The sequence below is a fragment of the Trachinotus anak genome, unplaced genomic scaffold (genome assembly GCF_046630095.1).
Source record: "Trachinotus anak isolate AG129_WGS33_773 ecotype Australia unplaced genomic scaffold, CSIRO_AGI_Tana_v1 ptg000019l, whole genome shotgun sequence".
In the NCBI taxonomy this organism is placed as follows: Eukaryota; Metazoa; Chordata; class Actinopteri; order Carangiformes; family Carangidae; genus Trachinotus; species Trachinotus anak.
Genome location: NW_027273870.1, coordinates 27,658,061 through 27,673,277, shown reverse-complemented (window position 1 = coordinate 27,673,277; position 15,217 = coordinate 27,658,061). Strand labels below are relative to the sequence as shown.

The 15,217-nt window shown below is 39.8% G+C and overlaps 2 protein-coding genes across 5 annotated transcripts in view; one reads left to right on the top strand and one right to left on the bottom strand.

Moving 5' to 3' along the window:
- myom2a (myomesin 2a) overlaps positions 1-15,217 on the top strand; it is a 58,419-nt gene that overhangs the window by 2,176 nt on the left and 41,026 nt on the right. For 3 of the 4 annotated variants that reach the window (XM_071504983.1, XM_071504985.1, XM_071504984.1), the window contains exons 4-5: positions 2,609-2,762; positions 3,601-3,711. In XM_071504983.1, the coding sequence (XP_071361084.1) occupies positions 2,609-2,762; positions 3,601-3,711 (265 nt within the window). Of the gene's footprint in view, positions 1-2,608; positions 2,763-3,600; positions 3,712-15,217 lie in introns of those variants that run through there. The other variant, XM_071504987.1, reaches the window with a different exon arrangement.
- LOC139636711 (hexokinase-1-like) lies at positions 1,058-2,680 on the bottom strand. Its single transcript, XM_071504992.1, has 2 exons — positions 2,435-2,680; positions 1,058-1,349 (listed from the first exon to the last, which is right to left on the bottom strand). The coding sequence occupies exons 1-2, from the start codon at positions 2,530-2,532 to the stop codon at positions 1,199-1,201; spliced, it is 249 nt and encodes an 82-aa protein (XP_071361093.1). The 5' UTR covers positions 2,533-2,680; the 3' UTR covers positions 1,058-1,198.

The following is a 15,217-nucleotide window of genomic DNA, read 5'->3' as shown; positions in this document are numbered from 1 at the left end:
TCCTGTGGTTAACATGTCTTATCGAGCTCCTAGTCTGGCATCACAAGTTTAGGCATGCCTCTGCTGCTGCTTGATTGTTTTAAAAAAGAGACACCAGGATTTACTCCACAACAAAATATAATTTAATGCATTCACTTTCCACTGTGTCGATCACAAATCTATATTGATTTAGAAAATAAGAAAAAAAAAAAAAAAAAAAAAAAAAAGAACGGAAATGATCCAGTACTGTCCTTTGTCTTAATGTAAGGCATGCAGTCTTGACAGAGCTTTGGACATTGAAAGCTACAGGTCATTACAGAAGACACACTGACACTCAGCCACAAATACACACAAAAGCGCTCGTAGTATCCACTCTTTTCTTGGGGCCCAATAAACATTTATTCTTTGCACATACAATGAGTAGAAGTGGGATTCATCACAACACCAAAAGTATAGTAGTTCACAGATAGCAACAGGATACGCTAACACTTCCGCTGGGGCCTTTTTCTACCTTCTCGGCTCTTGAGGAATAAATGGTGGTGGTGCTGCTGGAATACATTAATACGTGAGTTACATTGAGTTATACGAAGAGGGGTTAGTAGCTTAGCACATTGTGTGAGCATGTTTTACATAAAATGAGGATGATTTTAACAGCCGTGACTCTTGCATTCAACCCTTTGTAGTGAGCCCTTTTGGAACTGGTTTGCCTGTGGCGCCTGTAAAAATGAGCTTCTTCATTCTGTGAGGACGATGTCCTTCATTTGGAAGTTACATTAAAATGCTGCTGTTCTAACTCTCATATAAAAAGACATGCAGACATTTTCTTGTGTCTATGGTGCAAAATCCTAATGACCTCTGGGTTTCAAAGTGGCCTCAGTTATATAAATACAATTATATATTTGCCTCCATATAAAAATAAAATTAGCAATACACAAATATTGCACACCTAAGGAGTTTAGAGTTATCAGATTATTGACAAGCTATTGAGGAAAATGTACAAACATGGAAATAATAAACCCTCTGGTGCAGTATAAATAAATATTTAGATATTCAGTTTAAATTCCCTATGCACGCAGCATGTCTCTCTGGCTGTGGGGGGACCAGGCTGGGCAGAGGTGGAGTCACGGCTGCCAAGGGGAGATGGAGTTGGGCTGTGCGGTGGGTGAAGGTCATGGTGAAGCAGCAGGTAGTTGTTGAAGACAAACGGGGGCGGAGCTCCTCAGTGCTGCTGCGCATCCAGCTCTCTCTGGCGGCAGCCTACGGCAGTGATGAGGGCGGCCCCTTTACCGCTGCCGTCCTCAGATAACAGGAAGTTGACGTCACACTTGGGGGCGAGTTCCTTCACCGTCTGCTGGAAGATCCGTGAGAAACTGAGGGAAGAGGGCGACAGGAAACTGTGGTGAGGAGGCAGTTCACTACTGAACTAAAAAACGAGATGTAGTTATCGCTGTAGCTTTGCAATAAGGATGAGAAGCAGCTTAAAGACGGGGAAGTTCATTTCGGACTTTTCTCATGGAGAAATCAGGACACTTGAGGATGGTGACAGATGTCACTTGGTGCAGTTGTTCAGTTAATATATGAATCCTGCTCATTGAGACTTGACTCTCAAACGCTGCTGATTTACAATACTCAGATATATTGTGCAAAGGGCCTTGACCAAATGTAGTACCCGAGTCTCTTCTCTATGAAAAGTGGCAAATCCCTTGTAAGGAGAATGATAGAATCACAGGTACCAGACATTAAACAACAACTAATAAAGAAACGTATGTCCAGGTTCAGTGGGAATTAATTGAAGTAAACCCATTTTTGCAGTGTCTGGTCTGACTCTTGGTCTTTGATGGATAACAATATATTAATAATTAATATTTATAACAAATAATGTGTTTATTGTTACAGTACAACCTTCTGTCAGCACAGATTTCATTTTGGCTAAATGCCAAACAAAAGTCAGTGAAATACAGAGTCCAAGTTTGTCAGAGTAGCTGAGTGGATGACTAGAAAAAAAGGCTTGATAAGGAAATGGAAGTAGAAATAATTTAGTATCAGTAATTGAAACTTTTTAGTCAAAAAAAAAATCAGTTTCTAAGCTAATTTTAGCCAGTCAAACCTCCACATTGCTTGATGAGTTTTTAAAAATTTGTTTTCTATCGACTCGCTCATCGATCAATCACTTGAGCACAGTTTAATTGTGGCCATTGTGACTGAACTTATGAAGGTTCTTAATTAGCAGTGTCCTGAGATCATTTTCGTATGAAAATGTTATAAAAATTCAATAATGAGTCGTCTGCCAGCGATGCAAAGACCATCGAATGTCCTCAATAATTGATGCAAGAAAATAAAAATGGATACAACCTTTGCAGCATGTTGAAATTTAATATGTACTTTTGTTTTTGAATGAATGAACTTCCCTTCACCCTAAATACGGCCTCTATTATGTTCCAATCCTGTGACTTACTGTGGGTGCAGCTTGTAGAGCGTGCCGTCCACGCCCACGGTGACGTCCAGGTGGTCCAGTCCCCTGTTCTCACGGATCTTGTCCACCACAGCAGCCATTCCGGCTCCACAGATCTGAGCTGCACGGCGGGACACTGTGCCACACACCTCTTTGACGATAATACTGTCATCACAGGTGCTGTCGAGCCCCAGCTGCTGCAGGATCGCCCTGACCTGCAGCAGCGCCAGACGATCGCTGTGGAGCACGAGGGGATGGGGGAGGGAATGTCAGAGGTCAGCCAACAGCAGGGGCGTCACCGGATACCTCACAGCTGTTCCCAGAGGCTAAGGTAGGCTTAAACAGTGTATAAACTCAAGTCGTCACATTGCACGCCCCTCCTTCTCTTAGTCCTAGGTGTGTTATCCCTCTAGATGTTACTTTTCTGTGAACAACGCTGCTTCAGCGCATGCTTTCATGCACTTATCCTTTAAATCATACTAGTGGTTTTGCATGTTTCCACCAGGGGTTGTATACAGAAATTTTAGAGTGCTGCAGAATTTCTTGCGTTTCAGTTTCATTTGTTTTTTTTCCTACCTCCAGGCAGCTGATAGCTTTCATTCATTTCACAATAATAAGAAAAAAGTAGCCTGCACATGTATGGTATACTTTCATAATCTTTCACTGCAACAAATGCTTTTTCAGTACTTATGTCACGGTTGTTTTATTATACAGTTGTAAGTGCAGATTAATTAACAGCCTGGTCTGAAAGCAGACATAGTTTTCTGTGTGATGGATTATAGAGTTGATCTCTTTTCTCTGCAGCCTTGCTTTTTTTTAATAGAAATCAGTGGAAACCAATGATTGCTGGTAGGTAGGAGACATGGTTACATGATGTTGAAAATTAGGATAATCTGGACAAGGGCTGAAACCATTACAAACTATGTACTGTTAATGTTTTGAAATGCTCACAGTTGACTGCAATGCAACTTAGTTTTTGCTGCATAGAACATTTTGCATAAAAATCAATTTTGAATTAAGAAAATTGTACCACCTACTGACCGAGTGACCCAAAAAATTATACCCTTATATATGACACAGTAGTTTGCTTTGTCCGCCTCTGGATCAGCAGTTAGGGATTTAATGTGACAAGAAGTAAAGTGATTCACTGACCTCTCTATCTGCGACAGGAACTTTGTCTCGAAGATGCCTCTGGTCTTCAGCGTCTCTGAGATTTGTCCCCGGAAGAGGAAGCCGCGCTTGGTCAGATCAATCAAGATCTGTCTGACGATCTCTCCCAGGTACATGCCACTGCACATCTTCTCATATCTGACCATATAAGAAAGAGACGAATCTTAGATCACGGCAAGAATTGTTTTTACATATCTTATATCTACTATTTGATCCAGCTATGATATGAACAGGCAAATTAGTAGAGGTGTTCAAACCAGCTGTGGAGATACTAAGATATAGTTTGATACAGGACGCCTCTTTACCTTTGTTTGCCTTCGTTGAGCGAGTTCTCGTCCACGGCCTGGTCGTACTTCGTCCTGATGTCATCCAGGCAGCCATTGTCTCCGAACGCCCCCCACTCCATGTTGACGCACATGCGGCCCTCATTTCCCTCCACTATCTCGATGTTCTTCATCTCCTCCATGTAACAGGCGTTACTGCCCGTCCCTGTCACGACACACAGTCACAGTCCATCAAACTCAACCCTGAACAGTTGTTTGTTAACATAATAATCCCAGACATTTCTAACTTTGCATTAGTGTTTACTAAATAATAAATAATAATAATATGAAAAAATGTAGCAAAAATGTGAGTGCACAAGTTCATTGTCTAATTATTTACCAAACACTGCCCCCTTTTTAACCTTTTCATAACAAATGTTGGTATTAAATGTGTTTATAAGACACTTTCCTTATTAAAAACAGGAGCAAAACTCACCTGCAATTAGTCCCACCTCACAACTGGGTTCCTCATAAGCACAAGTCATCATCGTCCCCACAGTGTCGTTCACTATGGCAACCACATCCAGCTCAAACTCCTTCAAACAAACAAACAATACAAGGAAAATTAGTCGCAAGCAATGAAATTACATACAAGTTCCAAATAGAGCTTATATGCCGTCACTGTTTGACACAAATCTAAAAAAATTAATGCCAGTGTTGTAATCTTGCATTTGATAATGAATCAATGTGCAGTTACATTAAAACTATATTATGCTCAAGCTAGAAAATTGTTTTTTTTTATCTGCAAGGCACAAAATGTCAGATAGTTACATTTAGCAAAACTAAATTCTTATCAAATATTGTTTAAAACATAATTTTAATAATGTTTCCGGGTTTCCACCCCACATTAAAACGTCAGCAAGTCCACAACAGTTGTTGCTGAAGGGTGTGTTGACAAAGGGATTAATATCAGGCTTTGCAACTTTTCAAACACCACACTGAGCACAATGCAGGTCACTCACATTCCTAGACAAAGTATTCAATAAAATACACAAGCTGTTTAAGAGAGCTGCAAAATCCAGGAGCTCTGTCACACACACGAAATACAGAGCATAATACTTCTCATCACTGTGGTAATTCTGAGTTTAAATAAGAGCCCACACTGCAGACACAGAAAGGCACACTCCTCCACAATATCTGAACGTAGGTTTTTCCAGGTGTTATAACATGCTATTGCAAACAATAACCACACACTGCTGCAGTCCCCCACTGCTTTACCTCTCAGTTAATTATTTACAGTCACTTAATACTTACTGGATCCTCCATCTAAAAGGGTGAAATCAATATAAGAAACTCAGAAATGATGACATTTGGATATAAAAACTTAATGAGTACAAAAAAAATGCAGTAGTAAGTGAGCAAAATGTGTTTATTTATGATATGTGATTGGCCTGCTGTAATGTATATATACCAGCACGTGGTAGGTGCTGCTGATCTGTGGGTTTACACAGAACGGGGTGGGGTTAAGTGTCTTTGTGCTGAAGATGCATAATTGCTCAGTTCAAAGGTGTCAGTGTGACAGGAATAGCGTGACGTTCAGTAGTTGAGCACTACAATACATGCTGTACTACTACTGTATTATTAAGAGTATCAGGCCATTTAATTAAAACATCTCCACCTTCTTAACTTTTCTTTTTCTTTCTTCTTTATCAGACTAAAACACTAGAAACATACAGTGAGTAGGCAAAACAAACATTTCATTTTTAAGCACTTACACCACATTTAAAAAGGTTGACTGCCACTAAGCAACATTTATCAGCTATTAAAGAGGCCTACCAGTCAGACCTTTTGATATGAGAGCTTATAAAGCAGTGTTATCAGCTCGTCATCTGTGCTTCAAATAGGCCAAACTGTGCCCATGTTGGTTAAGGTGCATTGGTCCATAGAATCTTGTATGAAGTCTTTAAATTTTTAACATGTTCCACACAACATCTGAATTAGTGCATTAGCAAAGCAGCAGTCAGAAATTTATTTTAATTTAACCAGCAGATATATAGGGTATAGAATACAGATGGTTGACAAGTTCATAAACTAAATATTACTTTTTTACTCTCTCGTTGGCTGTAATTTTCTCATTGTAGCAGCAGATTAAGGCCACAAGAAATATCACATGAAATGTTCAGTTTTGAAAGCAGTGGAGAAACTTTGGTGCTTGTGTTGTTGTCTGCGTTGCTGCAGTTCTAGTAGCAGGACAGATAATGATTGAATCAGATATATTTCCTGTTACCTCTTTCCTCTTGATTGCTTCCCGAAGAAGCTCCACCACATCTTCACCCTCACAGTCTGTGGCCTTGAAGCCTTTGGTCCAGGTTACGAGAATACCCTGCAGAGCACATGACTCTTAGTGGGAAATATCTAATAATGAAACAATTAAAATAAACTTAGTGCAACGCCTTATAATAGTCTAAAGAGCAGCCTTCTGACTAAAAAGGGTAAATATGGAAGGAAACAGTGGATTAGTAAGTAATGCTAATGTGTCATTGAATCAGGTCCTTAAGTGAAGCTGTTCATGTTCAGCCACACCCAGTAGCCAGCAGAGGAGGACTGTGTCTGTAATGAAATCTGTAATCTAAATGTCAGATGCTTTAATTGCTTGAACTTATTTGCACCCTTTGCATTTTTCTGGTAAATTCCACCTACATTAACTTGTAGGAACCAGGTTTGGTTCCTGGTTTTGTTTTGTTTTTTTTGTTTTTTTTTTTAAAACAAGAAATATGTGCTTTCTTGAGATAATTTGTGGAGAACATACTGCATCCAGGCTGGTCTGGTGGCAGGGGAAGGAGAAGGTGAAACCCAGCGGCAGTCGAGCACTTTTCATTCCCATGTAGTCCAGGAAGTCGGAGATGCAGTGCACAATGTGGTCAAAGAGCTGCAAGAGACATACTTTTAGTTATTTGGGAGGTTTTGATAATACTTCACTTAATATGGTGACACAAAAGGTTCGTGTCTCCAGAGCAACCCAAACACTACAAGTACACACTCTACACACATCCTCCAAAAGTTGATTGTTGTGAATATTATATTGATAGATGTAGAGCAGAAATAGGAATAGAGGTAAATCTATTCCCAAGCAGAAAAGACTGCTGTTTGAAAGGAATGTGAATCATTTCCAAGTCTCATTACCTCTTCTCCAGTGCCCTGCATGACTTCTATGGGAATAGCGTAGATTTTGTTATGCATCTCCACTGATCGCCTCTTCCCGCTGCGAATCTTTACCAGAAGTACACGGAAGTTTGTCCCTCCAAGATCCAGAGCAAGGAAATCACCATTCTCTGTATTACAAGAAAGGCCTTGTTAGCCTGAGGACCAAGAGCACTTAATCTGTCACCACTGAATAAGATTTCTTCCACTGTACAGATTTAATTGCATACATATTGCTGCCTGATGCTTAAATAATACAATTAAATACAAATAAGTCTTATTTGACTCAAATATTAGAAGTTAAGGATTCCCAGTATTTCATAACAGCAGATAGCATTTTAAGTTTTATTTAGAATTACAGATACAATAGGCATTTCCTCTTGCCCTTTAAATCTTCATGTGCTTGTATGAACCAGTTGCTCTCTTTACTGCCGTTAGTTTTAAGACATGAGTGTTGTGTGTTTAAAGTGATAATGACATGATGTGGATCTCTTTGAAATAATCTGGAAGAGCCTGATTCACTTGTGCTCTTTACATTTGATGTAACATCTGATTTTGGAAAACTGCCAAGCAGGCAAAGCATTATAATTTATTAACCTTGAACGGTGCCAACGAAGATGAACTTAGTTTAATGTTGTTTCACAACTTCTCTGATGTTAACACCTGAACTGATGTTGCGAACACAAACATGTTATATAATTTAGAGAAGTGACGGCGACCAGGACATGTGCAACTCAACAAACCTGATCAACATTTCTGAACAACACATGAATGTGACCTTTTCATGTGGCACAACAAGCTGCTTTTGTCACCTGCTGAGCTGAGGATCATATCCTGACACATCTCGCTGAGGCCTTAATCATTCGACATGCAACCTTTGCTGTGTGATATAAAGCCAACAGATATCCACTACTTCTCTCTTTTTAATCACCTGTTCCGTCTGGTGTGCTTCGGACAAAGGTGGGCAACATTTTGACTGTGGCTTCCTTGTGGCTGTCCTTCTTGAGGCCTCTTTCAATCTCCATTCTCATGCGTTTCTTCACTTCTAACAGTTGGCCTTTGCTCAGTCGGAATTCCGCCAAAGTCTGCTGAATCTGGCGCGCCTGCTCCGTCAAACGGTACGCCACTGCTGTCACCATGGCTGCACCCTTCGCACTCCCACTCTCAGACAGCAGGAAGCGGACATCTGAGTCTGGGACCAAGCGACGCACTGTCTTGTGCAGACGGCGAGCATATCTGTTCGGAGAGCAGGAGATATATTTATTAAAGAGAGATTTTATCTGTGCGACCAAATCTAAAATGCTAATCTTCACAGGTGATCAAATCCTCTTAGAAAGTGGACATAGGGGAAGTTACTGTGCAATATTTGAAAAGGTCTTGAATGGTATTTCACACATACATGTAGTATCTCCTTTCACTGTGAAGTGAAACTATTTCAGAATATGGCACTGCTACTTTCATTTTACAAATTTTTGAATGTAATGCAGCTGGGAGATGTGTTTGAAACCATTTATTTAGATATCAATCTGGATATTTTATGGTATTTTATAATTCTATGGCTGCATCACATGTGAAATAATGAAAGTGATGTTCAAACCTGTATTTCAGTGTTATGCATTACATTATGCCATGTTTGCACAAGTTACAAAATTAATTATGTTAATATTAACTTGAGGCTTACTCAGAATCATTACCGTACTTTGCACCACAGAAACTTGTTAACTTGTTAAGATCATACCACCATGATGTGATTTTGTTGAGATTTGATTTAATGCTGAATTTTTACCCAGCTTTATAACCACATTACTTACTGAAAACAGCATTTTATCAAGAAACCTCAACCTAAATTCAAGACATCAGAGGTGCATTTGTTTAATTTAAGACTGGTTTATGAGAATCTGAAATCTTCCCACAACTAAATGACATGGTTTGTGTGTATCCTCCTAAATTCCTCAGAGGAATTGTTGGATTGTTTGAAGGATTTATTTTAGCTGGCTGATCCCCATGCACTGTACTTATCATTTCATCTTTGTTTTGTTGGTCTTTTGTGGAAACGTGAAGGCAAACAAAAATCATCTTAGCATTTAGCATTGCTTGATGCTACTCTTTGTCAAATTCTCCTCTCATTTCCTGTCTCAAGGAGTGGGTACTCACTGAGGGTGCATCTTGTAGAGAGACCCGTCGATGCCCACAGTGGTGCGGAGGCGTGCGACTCCTTTGTTTTCCTTTAGGCGCGAGAGGATGGCTCCCAGCGTTGAAGCGATGAGATTAGCTGATCGGAAAGATACTATGGTGCACACATGCTGCACGGCCAGACAGTCTTCATCTGAAGGCTCTACCCCGAGCCTCGTCAGGATCTCCATGCATTTCTTCAGTCCTTCTTTAGTCCTAAAATCAGAAGTATTCATAATATTATGAATTTCATCCATGCACCTGCAGAACCTGCAGTTTTTTTAGTTCCCACAATTAGTTGTCTGGAGGGAGTTTTAAAGCTATAGGCTCAAAATAGGTAGAATCTTTTTCATTCCTATACAAAACCTTTTATGCAAACACAGCTTCCTAGAAAAGAAAAAGAGCATATTTTTCTTTTGTGGGTTAAATTATAAGTAATCTCCTCACTCACTTTTCAATAGCAGAGACATGTTTCGTCTCAATTTTTCCTTTTGTCAGGAGTTCGGGGGTTATCCGTCCCTCAAACAGCAGGCCCTCTTTTGCCATCTTGACCAGGATGAGTCGAACCAGCTCGCCCATGTACATCCCACTGGCCATCTTTTCAAACCTGAGCAGAGTGAAGCACAGCAGCATTTTCAGATGTCAGAGTTGTGGATACAGTTTGTATTAGTCACTTTGAAGGCCCACAGTAGAACTGACATGTTGTTTTGGCAGATGGAGTTTGGTAGGGTTGTAACCTCTTTTTCAGTTACGTAACGTTATGGTTGCACTTCAGAAACACAAAGAGTTCTTTTCTAGAGCAGTGTGTGTAAATAAGACAACAACAAAAGGCACTACTCTGAATTGAAGCACACTACTTTGTTGTAGTAGATAAAACACCTTTGCTGATTTGGCTTCATAATAAAAAACAAGACTGTCAACTGTCCCATATGCTGGTACACATATTGGAATCTCTGGCATTAAAAATGTCTTTGACATAAACAAAATTTTTAAAGCAAGATCTTACAGCTGCTTTCCTGGGTTGATAGAACCCCTGTCGATTTCACGGTCAAACTCTGTGCGAATGTCCTCTAAGGACCCATCATCCCCAAAGGCACCCCACTCGGTGTTGATGCACATCCGGCCTTCGTCTCCCTCCACCATGTCAATGTGCCGCAATTCCTCCATGTAGCAGGCGTTTGTTCCCGTTCCTGAGTGGATGCAGAGGTAAATGACTCATGGCCTACATGACTCTTATGCTCTGTGGAGCTCAGTAGGCAGGATGCAGGGTAGTACACCAGGGTAAGTTTATAATACCTTTGGCGCCCTCACATGTAGAACTGTGCTCATTGTGCTGTAAGGTACTTCGGACATATGTGTTGACTTATTCAGAATCTTTACCTATAATTATGCCCACTTCACAACGCTGATCGTCAAAGCCGCAGGTCATCATGGTGCCAACTGTGTCATTCACCACCGCCATGATGTCTGCCTCATAGTCCTGGAAAGACAAGATTATGTCAGATTTGGTTAAAGGCTTGAAGGTTTACCATAGGTCTACCATAGCTATTCCATCATGGTGCAAACATAATTGTCTTATCCTGACTAGTATAATCGTGGTATATTTTTGGCATGCACTGAACTGTGTAACCAATGGATGAAAGAGTAGCACATTTGCATATTAATTACTTAAAAGAAAAAGGAAAGGAAAACTTACCCCTCGTTTCTTAATGGCCCTGTTCAGAAGCTTCACAACATCCATGCCTTCTACACCACTGGCCTTAAACTTCTTTGTCCATGTCACTAAGACCGCCTATAAAAGAAGTCGTTTTAGAAGGCCCAACTTTAAGTTACAGTTAGACAGGCTTGGCAAGTCCAAAATTTCTGTCCATTGTTATTCTAACCACAGTTTCTGCAAAAGATGCTGTGACAACAATTACGCTACATCTTATTCTGAAATCTCCTCCATACCTTTTATATACATTGTGTTCACAAATTTAAATGTCTAAAATTATATATATATAAAAAAAGTTTATAAGTATTTAAATCTTTGAAGAATTCACCATCTTAATGAGATCTCATGTTGCTGACTTTCACATCTGATATATGAAGCCATACTCCAGAGCTTGATGTGAGAAAGACCTTGTTAAAATGTTAAGTAGTATCTGTAACAGTCTGAGAGCCGATTGCAGCACAGTTATCCCTTTAACTTCAGAATATACAACACACTTGTTTAAATGTTTACCTCATCCAGTTTGGTTTGGGCGCAGGGGAAGGAGAACGTAAATCCCACAGGAAGCTTTTTATCCTTGATTTTTTGTTTATCCATGAAATCACCCAGGCAATCTGCAACATGGGCAAAGAGCTGCAAACAGAACGGGGACTTTAACACTGTAGACAGCATGACAGAACATTTTCTTTATTGTTAAAAGTTGATTAACTTTATCACATAACTCTGTCTATTACACTGCACACTCACTGCTTCACAGTTCTCCCAACCAACATTCGTTTAGGAGTTATATGGATGTTTAAGTGTAAAAGTTACAACAATGGCAGAGGCATGTTTACTGTTTCAAGTTTAGCATTTTAACCAGTTCCACACACAACCATTATAAGGAGGAGGTGCAAGTTTCAGAAAGAAATAGCTAATATGTGATGTACCGTATGTGCCAGTTGGTTGCTTAGTAACAGATTCACAAGATGGGGCATGGTTGATGTACAAGATACAATACAAACATTCATAACATTGTGTAAACAACTTGATTTCTTTATGTCCTCTCAGAGACCTACTCTGAAGGTTTTACATCACAGTTTGTAACTTGCATAGAAACAACAAATCTTCATCTGTTCAAAATGTTATATTGTACAAAATCACTCACAATGCAAATAAACCTCTTTGTTAACAAACCTGTTCATATATCATGTTACGTTTCTGGCCAGCTGTCCCCTCGACATTTCATTAAACAGCATCTGTCCTGTTCTGTCTGTGTAAGTCGTGCTCTGAACCAATCACACAGCCTCAGACGGTCGCTCGTGTTTTGGTTATTGTGTTACAATACGACTGCCAGCTGTTGTAGGTCTGTTGTAGGTCAGCACAGGTTCTGACATCACTCTCATTACTCTGTTTCTGAGGAGGTCGTTTTACACAAATTGTTCCCCAGGCTGACCTTAAACACTGCTGAGCTGTGTATGGAGGGCAGACACAAACACTGACTATTGTGAGTGGAAACAATCGACTGTCTGACCTGTGTCATGCAGTATTTATTGATGATAGGGATCAGAACATAAGGACATTTCACCAGGTCTGTCGGGAAATATCCAGAACATTGAGCCCTGATGTTTTACACAACATTTACAAAATAGTAGACATATCTGGGATTACCTGCGTCCCACTCCCGTGGATGATGTCATCAGGGGTCTCATAGACCTGGCTCTCCATCTGAACCGGCTGCTTCTTGTCTTGTGTCACTTTAACGCGCAGGATCCGAAAATTAGACCCCCCAAGGTCCAGAGCTATGAAGTCTCCCTTTTCTGTCAGAGTGAGAAAAAAGATTTAAAGATGATTATCTGCGAGATATAGCCTGTTTTTGATTTGATGTGTGCTTATGATTTGTCGTGGTTTTGTTGTTTACCCTACCCTCATTAATATAAATGGGCTGGAAAGTAATAGAAACACCTGTCAGTATTTGTCAGTTGAACAGCACCACAAACTGCAGGCTCCAAAATAACCATAAACCTTAATCAACACTTCTTTAAAACAGGTTAATCAGAAACTGAAAACTAAAACCTTGATGAAGGTACAGTGGGATTTATTGCAGGACTGACACATTAAACTACATTAGTTTTAGTTAGTTGTACCTAATAAACTGGCAACTGGGAGGACTCTGATGAATTAGTAAAACTGACTTTATTATTGTTTCATATCAAAATGTCACAGATTTAAATGTGAGGCAGAGATGACCCAAAATATAAGGGGCTGTAATATAAACAGTGTAAATGAATTTAGGGGCCTAAGGTGCCATCAGCAAATCACAATAGGGAAAGAGTGTTAGTGAACCAAGAGGAAAAGTTCTAGCTGCACAACTCTCTATTTTTCCACTGTTATACAAAGGTTTTTGAGGGGATTTATGTGCCAAATGGATTAAAAAATGTGTCTCCATAGAGGAGAATAGAAGTGGTAAATGGATTTGGCAAATCTGAAAATGTGATAAATTGGAGACATGACTTTTTCCACTTGAGAGCAAATCCTAAGTTTTTAATTTACTGGAATGTGTCTTTAGGATCTCAAAACACTCAGGTGTGTTCTGATGTGAGGATTTTATTAGTTTTTGATTATCCATTAAAGCTAACACTCTAATTAAAGCTAAAACTCCTGAGCCATCATTTCCAAACTTGACCTGCCATTAAAAAAGTAAAAGAAAAGAGCTTTGCACACAACATCTACTAAATAGCATAACTGCAAGATGAATGTCAACAGTAAGAAAAACTATACCACAATATGTTTGCACTTGTGACTGGACCCCCAGGTCTTAAAAGAAGACAATCAAGGATCTTTTATCAACATTGGTACAAGCGATGCACTTGTTCAGGGTAATTGTCTTATTCCTCACATGCCTTTATTGGGATGCAGATCACAGTAGTCTGCTGTGTAGTAAAACACAAAACAGAAAACTCTAAACCGAACCCTTCAGAAACTGAGGCCTGAAAAGCAAAGACACACAAGAAATGACCTAATTTCAGGAGGCACTTCAGCTAGTTTTTTTTTACTCTTTTGTGAACAGAGCTGGCTGCCAGGTGCAGAGGTGAAGTGTTGCTCCAGGCAAAAAGCCCAAATGTAAATCCATCCTCCGTAGAGAGAGAAGCTTTCTCCTCATATCAGATATAGAGCTGGTTTCATTTTACTCATTGAAAAATTAAGACACAACATGGTGCCTGTTAGATTTTTCTTCATGTCAAAACTACAGGTTGTAACCTGCTCTAAAATGTGACCAATTAGTAAATGCCTGTAGGAAGATGACTAATAATTTCCAGTATTTGATCACATGTATTTTCTCACAGGGATTAGGGCAGTTGGGGCAGTAGCTCAATGCACAAGCATTTGTGTTCTCATTTTGAATGAAAATAATTCATTCACCTCTCAGGTGTTTGTCTGACACTGATCTAAAGCGACTTCAAATGAACGGGTACAGAAGGATGAAGTGTCACTGGACAGGAACACTTGATAGTGTGAGAATGTGCATTTACAAACCCGTGACCTTTCAGTTACATGAAAATGGCCATCACATCCTGCCTCCCAACAAAACACTGTTCTTCATTTAGTGCCGCCGTGACTGTAGTGTTTGCTGCGTTATGCTATTTATCCCCTTGACCCGACTGGAATGAGATGTGACCAGGCTTGACATATAGAAGTGTTACTGACATGCTGCAGAGCATGTGTCCATTTCATAGGCCTCATGACCTCAGGTCTAGCAAGTGTAAACTGTGGTGCTACTTCTTGCTTTATATGCAAGTGGATTTTAAGTATTTGTTGCAGTAATTCTATACTAAGCCCATTATATCAAGTCCTGTCAATAACAAACAGTTATAAGAAAAGCTCGAAATAAAGATGCACAAGCACCAAGACTCAGCTGGACAAGGATTCAATATGACCAGACAGGAGAAATGTGGTTGCCATTCTTAAATTTAATCCTGGCTTTAATTCTGGCTACAAACCAAACTGAGGTTTACTCAGTTTTCAAGAGCTCTAATCTCCAAAATCCAAAGTCAACCAGAGCAGGAGCAGCTGAAGATGTGGTCACATTGTGAGCTTTGATCCCAAAAAGAATCCATGTCCATCTTTGTCTCCTGGCTGGTTACCAAAGTTTGAGCTCGGTCAGTGGGCAAATCTGAACAACACAGTTGATCACAGAGCATTGTTTGCTGTAGCAAAGTAAGCCAGAGATGTAGTAGTAGTAGTAGTAGTAGTAGTAGTAGTAGTAGTAGTAGTAGTAGTAGTAGTAGT